We start from the raw sequence: 21,807 nt of genomic DNA, 5'->3' as shown, positions 1-21,807 counted from the left end.
ATTGTAATGGGTGTTTATAGTAGAGGGATGCATCAGAAAAGGGTAGTCCGGCCATTTCAAGTGTACATCAAATCAATAAATCCCAGATGTACCACAATAAAAGGTTACATAGTTCTTTATAATGGTACCACAATCCTTAACTTCCTACAGATCAGTGCCGGTCGGTGCCGTTTAAGATGAAGGAGGACAATTATTATTTTTATGAGCATGGCCTTATTTCTATTACAGCAGATTAGATGACTGTCATTCATATTCTATTCACCCAACTCAATGTAACATTGAGAGGTTTAGGCTACTACATACTCACATTTTCCCTATTCCCATCATGAAGTTGCTACAACCTAGCCTATGAATTAAAGTTTACAACGTAGGTGCACAGGTCGAGAGAAATGTTAGTAATCAAGGTGACAGACATTGACACATTCAATAACACTCTGCACAATCTTGTCTGCATCTAGCTGATCTAGGGTGTAATCATTAGTCCAAAAGTTACAAACAAGAGTATCTATTGGATAAATTATGTTATGTGTCATGACTTTGCCCTGTTGGGTGAGGGTCATAACCCCCCCCCCCCCCCCGGTTTATGGCCGAATACCGAAACTCTCTCCACTCTTGGAAAGCCCTTTTGTTACCACAGAGAAAGCCTCTACAGGATGGTAACTTCAGAAAGTTGAACAATGAGACCATTTTTCTGTAATGGAAGGGTCCGTTGATACTTTTATTGAACCTTTATTTGACTAGGCAAGTCAGTTAATTAAGAACAAATTCTTATTTACAATGACTGCCTAGGAACTGTTCAGGGGCAAAACGACAGGGATTCGATCTAGCAACCGTTCGGTTACTGGCCCAACACTAACACTAGGCTACCTGCCGGTACTTAAAGAATATGATGTCAGATGAGTCATTGTTTTGGTAGATTGTTACTGATGATAGGACAACAGAATTGTATCTTTGAAAGTCTACACATTCTAGTTGTCAGATTTACATCAAAATGTGATTAAACATGAAACTATTTGTGAGAAGATAAAATTTGATTTTAGCTTCTAAATGAGTGATTTCATAAGTAAACTTATGTTCAATCAGTAGCCCCACCCACAGGAGCACAGACATTGGTTAGAAGGATGAAACACACCCCTTCTCCTCCCCAGTACAAAAGCCCCCGTAACGATCATTAACGTTTAGTTCCATAAATGTGAGGACTGCTGTTCTAACGTTTAGAAGGGCGAATTTCAACGTGGAGATGACGATCACCACGCTGGAATGATGCATTTCGACTAGACCAGCCAGAATACACCACGAGTTGATTACGGCAACTTGGTATGAACTGTTAACTAATATGCACTAAAGAAGAAGTGATACATCCAAGACCTTCGAGTTATCAGCTGCAGCTGTAAATGTACGTGGCCTAGTAAAGGATAGACAATCTCCTAAGAATGGCAGGATACTTGCCTTGCAAAAGTATTCACACCCTTGATGTTTTTTTTTATTTTGTTGCATTACAACCTGTAATTTAAAACATTTATTTGGATTTCATGTAATGGACATACACAAAATAGTCCAAATTGGTGAAGTGAAATGAAAAAAAATAACTTGTTTAAAATTAAAATAAACTGAAAAGTGGTGTATTCACCCACTTTGCTAATAAAGTCCACCTGTGTGCAATCTTAAGTGTCACATGATCTGTCACATGATCTCAGTATAATAAGTTGAAGTCGGAAGTTTACATACTCCTTAGCCAAATACATTTAAACTCAGTTTTTCACAATTCTTGACATTTAATCGTGGTAAAAATTCCCTGTTTTAGGTCAGTTAGGATCACCACTTTATTTAAGAATGTGAAATGTCAGAATAATAGCAGAGAGAATTATTTATTTCAGCTTTTCTTTCTTTCATCACATTCCCAGTGGGTCAGAAGTTTACATGCACTCAATTAGTATTTGATAGCTTTGCCTTTAAATGTTTTAACTTGGGTCAAACGTTTTGGGTAACCTTCCGCAATCTTCCCACAATAAGATGGGGGAATTTTGGCCCATTTTGGCCCATGACAGAGCTGGTGTAACTGAGTCAGGTTGTAGGCCTCCTTGCTCACACACGCTTTTGCAGTTCTGCCCACAAATTGTCTATAGGATTGAGGTCAGGGCTTTGTGATGGTCACTCCAATACCTTGACTTACTTTGTTGTCCTTCAGCCATTTTGCCACAACTTGGAAGTATGCTTGGGGTCATGGTCCATTTGGATGACCCATTTGCGACCAAGCTTTAACTTCCTGACTGATGTCTTGAGATGTTGCTTCAATATATCCACCTAATTTTCCTTCCACATGATGTCATCTATTTTGTGAAGTGCACCAGTCTCTCCTGCAGCAAAGCACCCCCACAACATGATGCTGCCACCCCCGTGCTTCACGGTTGGGATGGTGTTCCTCGGCTTGCAAGCCTCCCCCTTTTTCCTCCAAACAAAACGATGGTCATTATGACCAAACAGTTCTATTTTTGTTTCATCAGACCAGAGGACATTTCTCCAAAAAGTATGATCTTTGTCCCCATGTGCAGTTGCAAACCGTAATCTGGCTTTTTTATGGCGGTTTGGGAGCAGTGGATTCTTCCTTGCTGAGCGCCGTTTCAGGTTATGCCGATACAGGATTTGTTTTGCTGTGTATATAGATAATTTTGTACCTGTTTCCTCCAGCATCTTCACAAGGTCCTTTGCTGTTGTTCTGGGATTTATTTGCACTTTTCACACCAAAGTACATTCATCTCTAGTAGACAGAACGCGTCTCCTTCCTTAGCGGTATGACGGCTGGAAGTGGGACAATACTGTAACTACTAATTGGATACCACGAAATTGGGGAGAAAATAGGGCAACAAAAAAAATCTCTCAGGCCGGATACAGTCCATGGGCCTTACTTTCTCCCCTTTGGTCTAGACCTTCGTTTTCAATTCGATATACATATTCTGATAGCAGAAGTCACATGTAAGTGTCAAGTGTAGTCACGGCCTCTGAGTGGATTTTTTAATGTTTTAAACTGTTGTTTTGTAATAAAAAATACAAAAAAGTCAAACTGTCTCTAGAATGGTAAGACTGTGACTTTTTTTTAGTTAATCAGAACATGGCAGGGTGGAGAAGGGAGTCTTAAGGTTTTAGGTGGGCGTATTGACTTCAGTTTAGAGTTCCAGCATGTCTGAGGTGGAGATTGAGGTGAGGCTAGCTATAATTAGAGAAGGGGCGGGAGGTTGAGCAGTAGCTGCCAAACTATGTCCGGTGCCAACTGATTATTGGACAGGGCCTGCCTGCTGATGGATGAGCAGGGAGGCCCTGGAAGACACGTGGATAAATTAAAATATTTGTCACTTTGTTCCCTCCCTTCCTGCAGGAGAATGCAGCTGTCACGAGGGCTATTCTCCCGACCCAGTGCATAAACACCTCTGTGTTCGCAGCGACTGGGGCCGCAACGAAGGGTAAGTCCAGCCGGCTCTGCCCTGCACACGGACTGTCACCTCACTGATGCGACAAAAGGAGAAGAGGACAGGAGAGGAAGAGTGAGAGAGCGAGGGCAGGAAACATAGGGTGAGAGGGGAAGGGAAGGAGATGGAGCGAGGGAGAGGGTATGATAGTGAGTATAAGGAGAGAAAGAGAGCGGGAGAGAGAGAGAGATGAGCCTCCATCACCTCGCCATGTGCCCAGTCAAGTGCAAGCCCTCTTCCTGTCTCAGACTGCATGCAAATTAACTCAACTAGCTCAACAGCTGGGCAAATAAAATACCAGCCCCTATTAGCTATGTAAATCCCCCATCATCAGTTGGACTCAGTCCTTACCTGCCAATCATAGATCCAATCCCTCTTCACCAATTCAGGAGCAATGGAGGATAATCTTTGGTATTAAGCCAGACAAAATTGTAAAGCATGACCTTGCAACTGGTTTGTACTGTGCAGGTATATCAACTCACTTATGTAGTAACATGTTTTGCATGGTGTATTAGCATTTTCCTGCCTCTGACTTTTAGAAATGTAGAGAATTGCATTAACTTAACTTTTTGCATGTTTTGTTCTTGCATGAATGTATTAGGAGTGTGTTAATAAATGTGCATTGTTCAGTGTATACTGTATACATGTGCTTCCCTGCTCCCTCCCCAGTCCCTGGCCCTACACCAACCTGGAGAAGGGTTATGACCTCGTCACAGGGGAGCAAGCTCCAGAAAAGATCTTCAGGTGAGGACACATGTGAATCCAAGCACCCTCGCCTGCGTGCTTAGCTGGTGGTCTGCCAAAATAATGTATTTCCAGTCAACTACACTGAAGTCAGGGAACCAGGGATGTATACACTACCAGCCATCAACTCACACTATGGGAACTGGGACCATGCAATTGTCTTCTCCATACACCTGCCTCTGTGCCTGTTCTGAGCACAATAGTTCACACACACACAAATACACAGATGCACGTGTACAAATGCACACAAACACACACGCACGCACATACGCACGCATACACACAGCAGCCCCAGAGGCAGCTGTATGTACAGTGTGATGTCCTGTTAAGAAATAGCCAGAGGGAAAGTTATGGACAGTGCTTTCAAGTGCTTTTAGTGCCCGTCTTTGTGCCAGGGCTTCTCCTGATAGGGACATTCTCTCTGACATTTTCCCGAGTAGTGTTAACACAAAAGCACCACACAGGTAGATGCAGCTGTGCCAGTCACTAGAGCCTTTCAAGGGCTACAGAACCCTGCTTTCTACTTTCCACTTCTTCTTTGTCCCTTCTGGGTGTGTTCTTATTGGGAAGGTCATGATCACTTCAGAAAGAGGTGCCAGAGTAGGTGTTTTACAACAACAAAAAACACTAGACTAACTGTGGTAAGGGTGAAAGAGTAAATACTTTGAAATGAGACTGTGGGTTATTATGGCACTGCAGAATAATCCTAAATCCTATGATGAATTTGTCGCTCGGAGCCACTGCCTTGCAGATGAGATGCATCATTATATTTCACATCTCGCCTTTCAGTCACACTGTTGTCAGAATCCCTACAGATCTATACGCAACTTTTCATGTAGAAGCTGTTTTCCCTGATGTCATCAAATGCCTGGTGTGGATGTTTAGGGGGGGGGGGGACCTTGAGAATAATTCATATTCATTTTACTTACCTGAGATGTTATCATTTTCTGCTTCTCTTCTGCATGCACACACTAGCACCACCAACACAGACACACACACTCAGCACACATACAAACATACACACATCTTTGGTAAAGCCTACCGGTGTGTGTGATGGATGGGGAGAGGAGCAGGGGCCGATCAATAGGCTCCAGAGTGAGAGGTCGGAGGGAGCGGGGGACTGGCCGTCAGTGTCTTATTTATGAGTGGATATGACTATTGATCAGGCCTGAATCATTGTGTTCCTGTCTATATCCCAGGTCAAGGCCGGTGGCACGCTGCCCACTCCTCTGATCACCTCTCTAAAGGACTACTGACAAAGAGCTTATAAAATTAGATATTGGCTGAAGTCCCCATATCATAATTCTGGGATGGCAAGGGTTTAACGTCAGTCATAAGGCCCATGACAGCCACCCTAAGCGACGCAGAGTAAACCATTAGCAGATGTTATGATTCATAGTAGATATATTTCAGTCTTTGATAATGATACACAATATACATTAGATTTTAATACAATTCTCTGAAATGTAGTTATTACCGTTGTATTCAAGACTTACGTTTTTTCCTTATGTATGGTTGTGGTTCTTATTCACCGATAATGAATGGAAATGCAGTTTTGATTGAGCCCACAATTTAGTACATTTTCACTTCATATTCCCAGGTCCATTAGTAGAAAGAATAATTTGCAGCTCTAGCTAATGACCCACGTTTTTCAGAGAACATTTTGTGCTTGATCAGCAATCAAACTGCACACTTAGAGTTTACACACAGAGATTAACAGTCATAAACTGGATGTAAAATGTTTAATGACAATTGTGTAATATGGTATAACGTTCATTTCCGTGGTAGTACTGCTGACTAGCACTACTGCTGTAGCACTTTTGAGTGACGGATGATACTGATGGAACTCGCATAGCATTGGTCAGGTGGTCAGAATTTTATTTAAAATTGTGCACAGTAGCATGGATCAACATCTTATCTCAATTTTCCTCACGTAAGCACTAGCTTTTTAGTTTAATTCTAAACATTATTTAATTATATGAATTTTGGTGCCACCTTCACATTGACAACAAAGAAAAACTGTAAGATATGACACTGGCTCTACGTCAAAAGGACAAGCTCTTACCAGCTGTCACAATGCTGACTGATTTATTTTTAGCTTACTGTTTAGTATGGAGGCTGAGCACGTTGTCGTCTTTTTTGACACTTAAGCATCTCGTTGTCTCTGTGCCAACGCAGGTCATCCTACAGCCTGGGTCAGGGTCTGTGGCTGCCAGTGAGTAAGAGCTTTGTGGTGCCACCGATGGAGCTGTCAATCAACCCCATCGCCAGCTGCAAGACTGACGTGCTGGTGACAGAGGACCCTGGGGACGTCAGGTCAGTTTACCTTTAAAGATACCTATGTGTGGGCGGATATTTCTTTCCTGAGACCTGATCTAAGGTCAGTTTACTTCTAAAAGCACCTCTGTATTTGTTTGTTGAAATGTCAGATCTCTGGTTTACGGCAAATTCTTCCGTTAGCAAACACCTCAAACGCAATTTGTCTATCATTCTTTCCCAATTTCCATAAGGAGTCTTACCATTTACTTTTCATTCATGATTGATAGACACACACGTTATTTCACATTCAAAACGTTCATGTCCAGCTGTCACTTGGGTCATGTTAGTGTGCATAGCATTGTCGATGTAACCTGTCATCTCACAACAGAGAACTGCTAGCCACAGCACAAACGCCGTCACTGACCTCAGCAAATTAGGTCAATAACTAAGTGGTTGTTGAAGGATAGATATGGTTATGCATTCAATCTAACACGGTCTGACACACTGTATATTTAAGTGATAATGCTCGAGAAGCCAGTGTTTGGAGAATATATTGGCACGGGTGTTGTAAGGCCCGAGCTGAAGTCAAGGGCCGGTATACCGTGCCAATATATCTTCCAAACACCGGATTCGAGGGCATTATCACTTTATACAACGGGTTACCAACATATTCAAATAGTGATTGACATATTTTCATTAAAAACGTTATTTTGATGAATTTATTCATACTATTTCATCCTTCCACAAGATATAGTCCCCACACAAATCTAGTGTAGCTACCCAAGTCGGCTGGTCATTTGTTCTATTGGTTCGGTTGCCAGAGACGTGACACAGTCGTTCAGTCTATGAACTCGACCTAGTCTTTCATTCTAAATGTTCCATTGCCATACTGGTTGGCAACGTTCGTATCCCATCTACGGCTAACTTAGTCACGTCAGGCAGAATAACAGCAAAGTAGCTGCATTTGCATAAGCTGTTTTCTAGATACATTTATTTGGATACATCCATAACAATGAGCTAATGAGTCGTGATTTCGCCTGGCATTGAAAATGTGCTCTCTCGTCAGAATTGTTGTTCAGAGGAGTTAGCCAACAACACAGCTAACACAATCACTTCAAACTGAAGCTGGAAAGATGGCTGTACCTTTTTTCAATTGACATTTCTTTGTATATATCCATAAGAATTATGCCAGCCTATAAATGATTTAGACTGGCTATGAAACGCTGCAAGTCTGTCTCGTCCCGACACGTTCATTATGTAATAAAACAGGCAGGGAGCAGGCCTCGAACCCTCCACCTTCTAGCCCGAAGTCCAGCGCGCTATCGATTGTGCCACCAAAAGCCTGTTCGAGTGGCAGAGTCGATATCCGCACTTATAAACCCAGGGTCATTACAATTACTATGGGACAGCTAGAGATTGAATTTGAATATTGAAACAATGTTGCAAATGACGGAGAGACAGACAGCAAGGATCAGACCCACCCGTTGTATATTCCATAATAGTGCATAGTCGGGCAACATTGATAAAAGCCACTTTCCAACCATTTCTTGTTTTATAATTGTTTGAAAACTGCTTTAGTGTGTGGTCCATAAGTGATACAGTACATGTACTAATTGTCACAACATTAACATATGGATATAACATGGCGACAGGTAGAAATGAATTTGTTATTCTGGCGGAGATGCCTAATTGAGAGTCGATCACTCCCTTGGCAATAGTGTACATCTGTGCTTACTACTGCAAAGTTCCTATCCCAGAAATAAGATTACTATAACAATGTGTCAGGACCCGGTTACGAACCCGGGTCTCCGGAGTGAGAAACAGTCACTTAACCAACTGAGCCACGAATAGTTGGCAGAACCCAGAAGATGAGGCAGACACAGCAGTACTTGAGACGATGTATTTAATGAAGTAAAAAATGAAGTTCTTCAGGAAAACATGTAACTCCACAACTTCAAAAGGAATTCCACAAGAACAAAGGTAATCCTCCAAGACAAAAAGGTAAATCCACAAGGTGGAAGGTATAGCACAAAAAGCCTCAAAAAATACTCAAAAACAAACAAACAAGAACAAAAAACAGAATTCCACAAGAGAGTCCACCGGGATGAACAAGAGTACACAGAGTACTAGGGCTGGGTGCTAACATACAAACACAGAGCAAAGGACTGAGGAAAACAAAGGGTTTAAATACAATCAGGGGAAACGAGGCACAGGTGCAAATAATAATGGGGATCAAGGGAAAACAAAAGGTCAAAAGGCACAATGGGGGCATCTAGTGACCAAAAACCGGAACAACCCTGGCCAAATCCTGACACAATGGCAATTATTTAGGACATGCGTTTGAATCAGCTTGAACTGAGGAGAATGTGGAGAATAATGTTGAGTTCTATAGCACTGTCACTTACCGTGCCTTACAGTTAATATTGAATAATGTTCTTTCAGAACCTTTCTCAGGAAGCTACATTCACCAAACACTTGATCATACCTTATTTAACCGGGCAAGTCCATTAAGAACATATTCTATTTACAAAGACGGCCTAGCAAGAGGCCTTAAGAGGCATTATCGAATCTATGAACAAACAGGTAGAGGGATGATTTGTATTGGCCGTTTTAGAAAGCTGGTGCTGCTAGGCGATATTTTTCTCTATTTTTAACTGGGGGAAAAAAGGTAATTAATCCATAGTGCGGTTTCTATATCTTGATGGCCTATCACTCAGTAGTGGTCTGGTGATGAATAGATTTAATTACAAGTTGAATTCTGGTTCCGAAGTAGAACACCAAATTGACCAGATAAAATGGAGTGGGTATCAAGGCACAAGGTGAGACCCAAATTCAGACACAGGAGGAAGATGGTTGGAGTCTTACAATGTTTATTCATCCAAAGGGGTGGGCAAGAGAAGGGTCGTGGACAGGAAAGAAGGTCAAAACCTGATCAGAGTCCAGGAGGTACAGAGTGGCAGACAGGCTCGTGGTCAAGGCAGGCAGAATAGTCAGGCAGGCAGAATGGTCAGGCAGGCAGAATGGTCAGGCAGGCAGGTACAAAATCCAGAAACGGGCAAAGGTCAAAACCGTGAGGACAAGATAAAGGAGAATGCAAAAAGCAGGAGAATGGGAAGACCGCTGGTTGACTTAGAAACATACATGACGAACTGGCACAGAGAGACAGGAAACACAGGGATAAATACATTGGGGAAAGTAAGCGACACCTGGAGGGGGTGGAGACAATCACAGGGACATGTGAAACAGATCAGGGCGTGACAGTGGGAACTTGCCATTGTGGCTGCACAGTAGAGAGGCTACAGCCATTTGGGTTACAGCAATTAATCTCGGAGCCAACATGCCTTTATGAAAGGACAGTACATGTTCCCTGCTCAATTCCGGTGGCATCATTTCAGAAGACTGACTCTCAGAGGGACTGTGTGCGGGCTGTGTGGGCTCTGTGTGTGTGTGCATGTGGCATGCATGTACAATCAACCTCTAAAATGACTGGCACCATTAATAAAGATAAGCAAAAAATACTGTAAACAATACTGAGATAAATTGAATGCAAAAAAATCCATTCATTCCCTTTTTATCCACTTTTCTCTCTGTGCGTATTCTGACCTTGAATAGCATGCTATTCACCCGCTATTCGTTCGGGTGCAGATCTAAGAAATTAAAGTGTCGCGGAGGTATGTTTACCGATACGCCCAATTCTGACCTTGACTTAATTCCACCACTTTTACGCATGAGGAAACCATGAATAAGGTCGTGCGAACCTTCCGGTCCCTGTAATTTATAAGTTGATAAGAGCTATTGATAAGAGCCAGGTAAATTAGTAATCTGTTTGGAGGAGGGAATTGTAAATAGATGTTGCAATTTAGATCATTGTCCCTTATGAGACCAATGTGAAACCAGATTGTCGACTTGATTCATGATGACTGCTAGCTAAGATTTTGAAAGTATGATTTTGACATGATCGGCCCAATCAAAGCTACTGTAGATATAATGTGATTTTACATATTTTATCTGTGGCCAATGACCTTGAGCCTTCTTGGATACGCACTTCTAATGTAACTCTACGGCAGCACCCAAGGGCCTTGAATTTTTTAGCTCTGCCCTTAGATTTGGCAGTGACATCGTGTCTCCATGATTGACAGAACATTGAGCCAATCACAGCGCCACTAGAGAACATTACCAACCCCTACGCTCCATATTTCCCGCTGGCTGCCCCACCACCACAGAAAGCACTGAGCTAGGCTGAAACACCTGCATTTTGGAGCTGCCTTACTCAAGAAAGGAAAAAAGAGACCATGTTTGTATGGAGGCTTTATTAACCAAAAAAATATTTAAACTTAGTTTGACATTGTTTGGGAACTGATATGTGACACGCCAAAATATGCCAAAATAACAGGCAACCACCCCCACAATCACCCCATTTTTGTTATTTCATTATTTTTGTTATAAAAAATGTGGAGCTCAAAACAGGTGGGGGCTCTGCATCATTCCATTCCGTTTACTTTTCTTTCCTCTGTCACATCAGTGTAGTAGTTCCTAAGGGTCACTGGCATTAGTGGATCATATTAGGCCAACGTTGTGCAATCATTTGGGACATGTAGACTATTTGAATCAGTACAGAACTCAGACCACACCTATGAAGTTAAACCTGGAGCCTGGCGCACGGTTCACAATGACTGGACCTTTGTCATACAGTTCCATAACTAGTGAGGAATAGAGTAGATTTGTATGATTGTTCAACCCTTATTTAAAATTGTTCCAATATGTCATGGATTGCACCTGAATATGACAACTTTCAGGATGAATCAAACAACTGTATTTTGTATTCATCAATATATTGTATGTGTAAAAGCTCTTACAAACAATTTTTTTTGTGATTCATACATACTTTCCTAACTCCAAAATTGCAATTAAAGGAATGCCATATTTAAAGGGAAGGCTTAAGATAAATGTACTGAAACCCTTATTGAATGAAAACTCCACACAAAATTCTGTAGGCCAGCAAGTGGGATGGTTTTCAGCGGTTTAATTACATGTATTCAGCGTGTGCAAGAGAACCACGCCTGCAAAGCCTGTTTACGAACCTGCATAAGGTAAAACCAACTACTGAGAAGGGCGTAGGAAAGGTGTGCTTAGGAAAGGCTTACATTTCCTAAGACGAAATCGGGCCCTTGCTGAGAGAAAGAGATTTTGTTTAACAAAAAGATGAGCTACTTTGTGCACCCTCACCTTGCGAGAATAATGACACTGAGCCTTTTTCTTTAACGTTTTGAGAATGGAGAACACATTAGGAGGGATCTTAGACCATTCCTCCATAAATAATCTTTCCAGATCCTTAATATCCTTCAGAGTGCTCTTATGGACTGTGCTCTTCAATTCAAACTACATTTTCAATGGGATTCAAGTCCGGAGACTGAGATGGCTATGTCAAATTTTTATTTTGTTGTCAATTTACCATTTCTTTGTGTGTCTTTCGCATTTCTTTGTGGATTTGATGTGTGCTTGGGGTCATTGTCTTGCTGGAAGATTCAGTTCTGAACACGTTTCAGCCTTCTGGCCAGGGCCTTGGCTACATATGAGAACACCGAGGTCCGGACCTCGATAATTATCATGATCATTGTTTTTTCGAAACTTCGGGGTCTCAACTGACTGATGAGTTAGAATAGTAGAATACACAAGGTGCAATTTCAAAACATGGTTGTTCATCAGCAGTTTTCCTCATATACAGGTAACTGACAAAATAATGGAAGTACTTGAGTAAATGAGGGAATCAAATTACACTACCGTTCAAAAGTTTGGGGTCACTTAGAAATGTCCTGGTATTTGAAAGAACATTTAAAAGAATTGGCCATTAAAATAACATCAAATTGATCAGAAATACAGTATAGATATTGTTAATGTTGTAAATGACTATTGTAGCTGGATTAGGCAGATTTTTAATGGAATATCAAATCAAATCACATTTTATTTGTCACATACACATGGTTAGCAGATGTTAATGCGAGTGTAGCGAAATGCTTGTGCTTCTAGTTCCGACAGTGCAGTAATAACCAACAAGTAATCTAGCTAACAATTCAAAAACTACTACCTTATAGACACAAGTGTAAGGGGATAAAGAATATGTACATAAAGATATATGAATGAGTGATGGTACAGAGCGGCATAGGCAAGATACAGTGGATGGTATTGAGTACAGTATATACATATGAGATGAGTATGTAAACAAAGTGGCATAGTTAAAGTGGCTAGTGATACATGTATTACATAAAGATGCAGTAGATGATAGAGTACAGTATATACGTATACATATGAGATGAATAATGTAGGGTATGTAAACATTATATTAGGTAGCATTGTTTAAAGTGGCTAGTGATATATTTTACATCATTTCCCATCAATTCCCATTATTAAAGTGGCTGGAGTTGAGTCAGTGTGTTGGCAGCAGCCACTCAATGTTAGTGGTGGCTGTTTACCAGTCTGATGGCCTTGAGATAGAAGCTGTTTTTCAGTCTCTCGGTCCCAGCTTTGATGCACCTGTACTGACCTCGCCTTCTGGATGATAGAGGGGTGAACAGGCAGTGGCTCGGGTGGTTGTTGTCCTTGATGATCTTTATGGCCTTCCTGTGACATCGGGTGGTGTAGGTGTCCTGGAGGGCAGGTAGTTTGCCCCCGGTGATGCGTTGTGCAGACCTCACTACCCTCTGGAGAGTCTTACGGTTATGGGCGGAGCAGTTGCCGTACCAGGCGGTGATACAGATGCTGTTTCCTGAAGTCCACAATCATCTCCTTAGTTTTGTTGACGTTGAGTGTGAGGTTATTTTCCTGACACCACACTCCGAGGGCCCTCACCTCCTCCCTGTAGGCCGTCTCGTCGTTGTTGGTAATCAAGCCTACCACTGTTGTGTCGTCCGCAAACTTGATGATTGGGTTGGAGGCATGCGTGGCCACGCAGTCGTGGGTGAACAGGGAGTACAGGAGAGGGCTCAGAACGCACCCATGTGGATCAGCGGGGTGGAGATGTTGTTGCCTACCCTCACCACCTGGGGGCGACCCGTCAGGAAGTCCAGTACCCAGTTGCACAGGGCGGGGTCGAGACCCAGGGTCTCGAGCTTGATGACGAGCTTGGAGGACACTATGGTGTTGAATGCCGAGCTGTAGTTGATGAACAGCATTCTCACATAGGTATTCCTCTTGTCCAGGTGGGTTAGGGCAGTGCGCAGTGTGGTTGAGATTGCATCGTCTGTGGACCTATTTGGGCGGTAAGCAAATTGGAGTGGGTCTAGGGTGTCAGGTAGGGTGGAGGTGATATGGTCCTTGACTAGTCTCTCAAAGCACTTCATGATGACGGAAGTGAGTGCTACGGGGCGTTAGTCGTTTAGCTCAGTTTCCTTAGCTTTCTTGGGAACAGGAACAATGGTGGCCCTCTTGAAGCATGTGGGAACAACAGACTGGGATAGGGATTGATTGAATATGTCTGTAAACACACCAGCCAGCTGGTCTGCGCATGCTTTGAGGGTGCGGCTGAGGATGCCGTCTGGGCCTGCAGCCTTGCGAGGGTTGACATGTTTAAATGTTTTCCTCACGTCGGCTGCAGTGAAGGAGAGTCCGCATGTTTTGGTTGCGGGCCGTGTCCGTGGCACTGTATTGTCCTCAAAGCGGGCAAAAAAGTTATTTAGACTGCCTGGGAGCAAGACATCCTGGTCCGTGACGGGGCTGGTTTTCAACCCTACTAAAGGGCCCCACTGGACTTAGGGGCAGCTCCGGACTGAGGGGCAGCTCCGGACTGAGGGGCATCTCCGGACTGAGGGGCAGCTCCGGACTGAGGGGCAGCTCCGGACTGAGGGGCAGCTCCGGACTGAGGGGCAGCTCCGGACTGAGGGGCAGCTCCGGACTGAAGGGCAGCTCCGGACTGAGGGGCAGCTCCTGACTGAGGGGCAGCTCAGGACTGAGGGGCAGCTCCGGACTGAGGGGCAGCTCCGGACTGAGGGGCAGCTCAGGACTGAAGGGCAGCTCCTGGCTGGCTGGTGGCTCTGGCGGCTCCTCCTGGCTGGCAGTCACCAGATCTCAACCCAATTTAACACTTGAGGCAGCGTTTTCACCACCATCAACAAAATAACAAATAATGGAATTTCTCGTGGAAGAATGGTGTCACGATAGAGTTCCAGAAGCAGTTCTAGCTCATGTTGGTCCAACACCTTATTAAGACACTTTATGTTGATGGTTCCTTTATTTTGGCAGTTACCTGTATATCACTCACTGACAGTCACTCAGTTAGCCCATGCAAGTAAAACATTTTTAGATTATTAAATTAGTCTAGTTAGTCTAGCCAGCTATCTACAGTAAACTTGTTGTAATCATGGCCAAATTACAGACCGGGCACGCACCTCCAGGGGTCCCTCATGTATTTTGTTAGTCACTCTCACTCAGATATCATATTAACATGGCAAAATGTGTAGAATTGCAGTAAATTTGCTTTAAACTGCGTTCTCTTCAAAAATGTGTTCTCTAAAGCGAACTTATTTCTTTACCTTTTGTCAATTATTTACGTTAAAAAATACCTAAAGTTGGATTAGGAAAGTTGTTTGAAATGTTTGGAGAAAGTTTACAGGTAACTTATTAGATCATGTGTAGTCATGTCGGGCGAGTTGGAACCAGTGTTTTTCTGAATCAAACGCGCCAAATAAATTGACATTTTGGAGATATAACGACAGAATTTATCGAACAAAAGGACCATTTGTGATGCTTATGGGACATATTGGAGTGCCCACAGAAGAAGCTCTTCAAAGGTAAGGCATGAATTATATCGTTATTTCTGAGTTTTGTGTCGCGCCTGGCGGGTTGAAATATGATTGTCATGTGTTTGTTTGGTGGGGTGCTGTCCTCAGATAATAGCATGGTTTGCTTTTGCCGTAAAGCCTTTTTGAACTCTGACACGGTGGCTGGATTAGCAAGAAGTAAAGCTTTAATTTGGAGTATTGCCCTTGTGGTTGTATGAAAATTAAATATTTCAAATAATTTATTTTGAATTTGGCCAGTTCACTGGATGTTGTCAAATCGATCCCGTTAACGGGAGTTGATCTCTAAGAAGGGTGTTGGGCCACCACGAACCAGGACAACTTCAATGCACCTCGGCATAGATTCTACAAGTGTCTGGAACTCTATTGGAGGGACCATTCTTCATAATTTGGTGTTTTGTAGATGGTGGTGGATGACCTTGTCTTCGGTACCGCTCCAGAATCTCCCATAAGTGTTCAGTTGGGTTAAGATGACTGTTAAGTCCATGTCATATGGTTTACATTGTTTTCCTGCTCATCTAACCATTCAGTGACCACTCAACGCCTATGGTTGGGGGCATAGTCATCCTTTGGGGGCATAGCGAGGGTAGCCAAAATTATTTTGGAGGTGACTGTATGCGTCTTGTGAAGGTCTTTGTGTGTGTGTGTGTGTGTGAGTGTGAAAAACAAGCATGTCTAATCTCTCCTCACTAATATAGCTGTCAGCTGCGTGAATGGACATCTGGGCCCAGCAAATTAACTCCTGTTGCAGGCACATGAAAATGCCCTTCATGCTCTAGTTACCTACTCTTGAAAACTTTGACTTGAGACCACAGTCTGCGCATAGTGAACAATGAACACTGTATGACCAGGAAGGAATAATGACCCACTATAGATCTTTTCTCTGTTTTTAAACAGATACTTATTGTAGACATTGCTGCAGTACTGTATCTCCTTCGTATATTATGATAAAGCAACTCTGCTGTGGAAGGATGTCTATGAATGTTATTCAGTGAAAAATAGATCATTCTGCTGTAGCCCTTTCCACTCACAGCCTCTGTCATTCCATATACGGGTTGAAAATGGCAGATTTTGTCATTGATAAGCGGCAAAATTGGAACGCAGTGGCTGTATAGTAACATGCTTTTCATGACGTCAAAGCTCAGGTTCTCCGCTTCACAGCTCTGTATGGGTTTTTGAATGACAGTTGTTATAATCTTGAGCACCGCACGGGAAAAGATGCCCCTATGCCTCCCGCTAATTGCATATTTGTTGTTGTCTGAGTGAGGGAAATGCTGCACATCGAGAGGAGTTGATGTGTTCTGAAGGATGAGACTGAGGATTATAATAAATACCTCTTTGACGTCAACAAGGAAACTACACACCTGTGTTGTCCAAATGTGTGCTTCACTTCACTAAAACTCATTTAATTTACAGTATCAACGTTTATGATCCACAGTTACAAGAATGACATGCGTTATACCCTGGGTTGTCCTGAACAGAATGAGCTTATGTTTGTCATATTGTGAAGAAACTTTGCAGCTGCATACTTGAGTGCACTCATGAGTCCATTCAATCCACACCAAAATGACCATTTGTTTGAAGTGCCTTTTGAAAGCCTAACCCTGTAAGATCATATTTTATGACATGGCTAGCTATCAAATTATGCCCACCTGACCCAGATTGAGATTTATAATGGAACATTTTTGGATTGTGTAATGGTGATGGAGGCTGTGTTCCAAACGAAAGTGTCCTTGCTTCAGTTCCTCAATCACAAAACTATGAAAGCTAAAAAAAACAAAATCACATAGTTGAAGGCTCTGTCTTTGAGTCATAAAAGTGCCTTGAAATTACTTTGTCACTCTGCACAGTTTGGAGAGGTGTGTTGCCACTTGGAGACACCAGTTAGACCTCTCACTCAAACCCATGTAACCCTAACCCTGTAATAATTTTTCATTATCGTGTACCTACTCTAAAATTTCAATGAATATTCATAAATATATTATGTTATATTACTGAATGTATCCAGAATATTTTCAGATTTCGTTATTGACAAATGTTGCGAAAAGTACAGTAAATGTAAAATGCACATACAATCAACAGTGCAAAGTTTGGATTCAGTCTTGTGTCAGGTGAACTGTTGTGTCCTCACCTTAGGTCTGATAATTTCCCCATAATCTCCAAAGTGTTCTCTTTCAATTGCTACCATGGTCATGCATATGCTTTTTATAGTTCTTCTGTTAAAAACATTTCAATTTGGCCATATCCGTGTAGGCCCATTTTCACTCAGGAGTGTAAGGGGTAAAACAAATCCAACCAACTGAGCTGTAGCAGTGATTGTTTTCTTCCGCTGGGAGTGCAGGCATACTGAATGATTAATCAGTCTTAATTACTATTTAACATCACACCAGGAACTACATAATAACTTTTGAGAACATTAACGAAGGGAATGTATCATTGTATGAGTGATTAGATTGAGTTTCTGCAGAATAAATCTAATGAGTTATTGTATCGGGCTAATGATGAGTTCCTGCAACACGGGGAAGTGTCTGTCAGACCTCATGAATAATGGAGTCTGATAATTATGCAAAGTGTTTTGGTTGGGGCAAATTCCTGTAGTGCCGAGCTACCCACTGATGCTCTCTGAGAGTCAGTCCGCCGTGAAAGTCAGGATGGATGTATTGATGTGGAGCATTGAGACATTGTTCCAAGACTCCAAGGCTGAATGGAATTCAGTCGAACTCGTGTCTTTGTTTATTCTTTGGTTTTATTTGACCATGTGAAAAAGATACTGTGGAAATATCACAATCCAGGTAGAAATTACTTGAGGCCTAAGTACTAAATTACTACAATATTAATGCAGTACAAACTATGGATAAGACTACAATGCAAACAGATGACTAGTCATAATGGAAAGAACACCCAGCTACTTTTCATTAATCCTGTTCTTTCTTGTAGCAATTTTAAAGAGCAGAGGAGCCTTGCTATAATGAATGATTAGCTAATGAGCTAATTCTATTTCTTCCCAATGTTTCGGAGCGGCTATGAGAAATGTTATGAGTTAAAAAGTGGATAAATATGAATTTGACGGGCGGTCTCTGAAGCGTTTTAAATTGCTGGTCTGTTTTGTAATATTTTTTCCCCCTTTTCTCCCCAATTTCGTGGTATTCAATTGATAGTTACAGTCTTGTCCCATCACTGTAACTCCCGTACAGACTTGGGAGAGACGACGGTCGAGAGCTGTGCGTCCTCCGAAACGCAACCCAGCCAAGCCGCACTGCTTCTTGACCCAATGCCGCTTAACAATGAAAACAGCAGCACCAATGTGTTGGAGGAAACACGGTACACCTGTCGACCGTGTCAGTGTGCATTGCACCCAGCCCACCACAGGAGTCGCTAGTGCGAGATGGGACAAAAACATCCCTGCCGGCCAAACCCAGACGATGCTGGGCCAACTGTGCACCGCCCCATGGGTCTCCCAGTCGCGGTCAGCTGTGACAGAGCCTGGACTCGAACCAGGATTTCTAGTGGCACAGCTAGCACTTGTGATGCAATGTGTTAGACCACTGCGCCACTCGGGAGGCACACATTTCTGGTGTGGATTAATTAAGTCCCAGAAGCCACTTATATCCTGGGGAGAAGGACCTGGCATTTAAAACCAGATGGTAATCAATTGTGGGGGAGAATCCTTCTCTGAATGAAATACACCACACCCCATTTCTTTATTTCATTGGCTCCCAAAACAGCTCAGGTGTAGACACGGGAGACATGCCGGCATCCGGGGTGAAATTTTAACAAAGAGAATATCGACCAGCACTCCCCTCCTTTCTATTGGCAAATGTCCAGTCACTTGAGAATAAGATGAATGAGCTTTTTTCGAGATTCTCCTATCAGACTTGAAAATGTTTAATAGTATATGCCTTGCAGATCACAAAATAGTCCAAGTTGGTGAAGTGAAATGTAAAAAATAACGAGTTTACATTTTTTTCAAGAAATTTAAAACTGAAAAGTGGTGGGTGCATATGTATTCACCCCCTTTGTTATGAAGCCCCTAAATAAGATCTGGTGCAACCAATTACCTTCAGAAGTCACATAGATTGCACACAGGTGGACTTTATTTAACAAATTAAGTGTCACATGATCTGTCACATGATCTCAGTATATATACACCTGTTCTGAAAGGCCCCAGAGTCTGCAACACCACTAAGCATGGGGCACCACCAAGCAAGCGGCACTATGAAGACCAAACAGGTCAGGGACAAAGTTGTGGAGAACAGATCAGGGTTGGGTTAAAAACAAATATCCGAAACTTTGAACATCCCACGAAGCACCATTAAATCCATTATTAAATCATGAAAAGAGTAAGGCACCACAACAAACCTGCCAAGAGGCAACAAAGAGACCAAAGATAACCCTGATGGAGCTGCAAAGCATCACAGCGGAGATTGGAGTATCTGTCCATAGGACCACTTTAAGCCATACACTCCACAGAGCCGGGCTTTATGGAAGAGTGGCCAGAAAAAAAGCCACTGCTTAAAGAAAAAATAAGCAAACACGTTTGGTGTTCGCCAAAAGGCATGTGGGAGACACCCCAAACATATGGAAGAAGGTACTCTGGTCAGATGAGACTAAAATGTAGCTTTTTGGCCATCAAGGCAAACACTATGTCTGGCGCAAACCCAACACCTCTTATCACCCTGAGTACACCCTCCCCACAGGGAAGCATGGTGGTGGCAGCGTCATGCTGTGCGGATGCTTTTCATCATTACTGACTGGGAAACTGGTCAGAATTGAAGGAATGATGGATGGTGATAAATACAGGGAAATTCTTGAGGAAAACCTGTTTCTGTCTTCCAGAGATTTGAGACTTGGACCGAGGTTCACCTTCCAGCAGGACAATGACCCTAAGCATACTGCTAAAGCAACACTTGAGTGGTTTAAGGGGAAACATTTAAATGTCTTGGAGTGACCTTGTCAAAGCCCAGACCTCAATCCAATTGAGAATCTGTGGTATGACTTAAAGATTGCTGTACACCAGCGGAACCCATCCAGCTTGAAGGAGCTGGAGCAGTTTTGCCTTGAAGAATGGGCAAAAAATCCCAGTGGCTAGATGTGCCAAGCTTATAGACACATACCCCAAGAGACTTGTAGCTGAAATTGCTGCAAAAGGTGGCTCTACAAAGTATTGACTTTGGGGGGTAGAATAGTTATGCACGCTCAATTTTTCTGTTTTTTTTTGTCTTATTTCCCAATAAAACATATTTTGCATCTTCAAAGTGGTAGGCATGTTGTGTAAATCAAAAGATACAACCCCCCCCCCCCCCCCCAAAATCCATTTTAATTCCATGTTATAAGGCAACAAAATAGGAAAAATGCCAAGTGGGGTGAATACTTTCGCAAGCCATTGTACAGGGTGTACCGGTGTAGGAGTACATGTTAATCGAGGTCATTTGTACACGTAGGTAGGGGTAAAGTGAATTTTCATAGATAATAAACAGCGAGTAGCAGCCTTGGCATTTGATTAATTGGGTGACATTTGATTAATTGTTTATCAGTCTTATGGCTTGGGGGTAGAAGCTGTTTGGACCTAGATTTGGCGCTCCGTTACCACTTGCCGTGTGGTAGCAGAGAAACAGTCTATGACTTTGGTGACTGGAGTCTTTGACTATTTATTTGGACCTTCCAATGACACCACAATATACAATACCCGTCTTTGGACACACCAACTATTCAAAGGGTTTTTCTTTATTTTTTACTATTTTCTACATTGTAGAATAATAGTGAAAACACCTACTATAAAATAACACATATGGAATCATGTAGTAACCCAAAAAATGTTAAACTAACCAAAATACATTTTATATTTGACATTCTTCAAAGTAGCCACCGTTTGCCTTGATGACATTCTCACAACCAGCTTAATCTGGAATGCTTTTCCAACAGTCTTGAAGGAGTTCTCACATATGCTAAGCACTTGTTGGCTGCTTTTCCTTCAGTCAGCGGTCCAACTCATCCCAAACCATCTCGATTGGGTTGAGTTTGGGTCATCTGATGCAGCACTCTCACTCTCCTTCTTGGTCAAATAGCCCTTACACAGCCTGGAGGTGTGTTGGGCCATTGTCCTGTTAAAACAAATTCTAGTTTTTTTAATGTATTTTTTATTTAACCTTTTATTTAACTAGGCAAGTATGTAAAGAACAAATTCGTATTAACAATGACTGCCTACCCTGGCCAAACCCAGACGATGCTGGGCCAATTGTGCGCCACCCTATGGAACTCCCAATCACAGCAAGATGTGAATTCTAAATAAATCACAGAGTGTCACCAGCAAAGTACCCCATCACACCTCATCCTCCATGCTTCACAGTGGGAACCACACATGCAGAGATAATCCATTCACCTACTCTGCGTCTCACAAAGACACGGCAGTTGGAACCAAAAAAGTCAAATTTGGACTCTTCAGACCAAAGGACAGATTTCCACCAGTCTAATGTTCATTGTTCGTGTTTCTTTGCCCAAGCAAGTCTCTTCTTATTTTTGGTGTGCTTTAGTGTAGTGGTTTCTTTGCA

At 42.5% G+C, this 21,807-nt stretch overlaps 1 protein-coding gene across 1 annotated transcript in view; it reads left to right on the top strand.

Annotated features, from left to right (window-relative positions):
- Positions 1-21,807, top strand: part of LOC115101181 (astrotactin-2-like) — a 527,175-nt gene that overhangs the window by 207,520 nt on the left and 297,848 nt on the right. Inside the window, exons 8-10 of the mRNA XM_029620468.2 lie at positions 3,374-3,458; positions 4,134-4,208; positions 6,387-6,524. Coding sequence (XP_029476328.1) covers positions 3,374-3,458; positions 4,134-4,208; positions 6,387-6,524 — 298 coding nt within the window. The remainder of the gene's footprint in view (positions 1-3,373; positions 3,459-4,133; positions 4,209-6,386; positions 6,525-21,807) is intronic.

This window comes from Oncorhynchus nerka, linkage group LG19, assembly GCF_034236695.1.
Source record: "Oncorhynchus nerka isolate Pitt River linkage group LG19, Oner_Uvic_2.0, whole genome shotgun sequence".
NCBI classification, from domain to species: domain Eukaryota; kingdom Metazoa; phylum Chordata; class Actinopteri; order Salmoniformes; family Salmonidae; genus Oncorhynchus; species Oncorhynchus nerka.
This window is presented reverse-complemented; position numbering and strand designations above follow the sequence as displayed.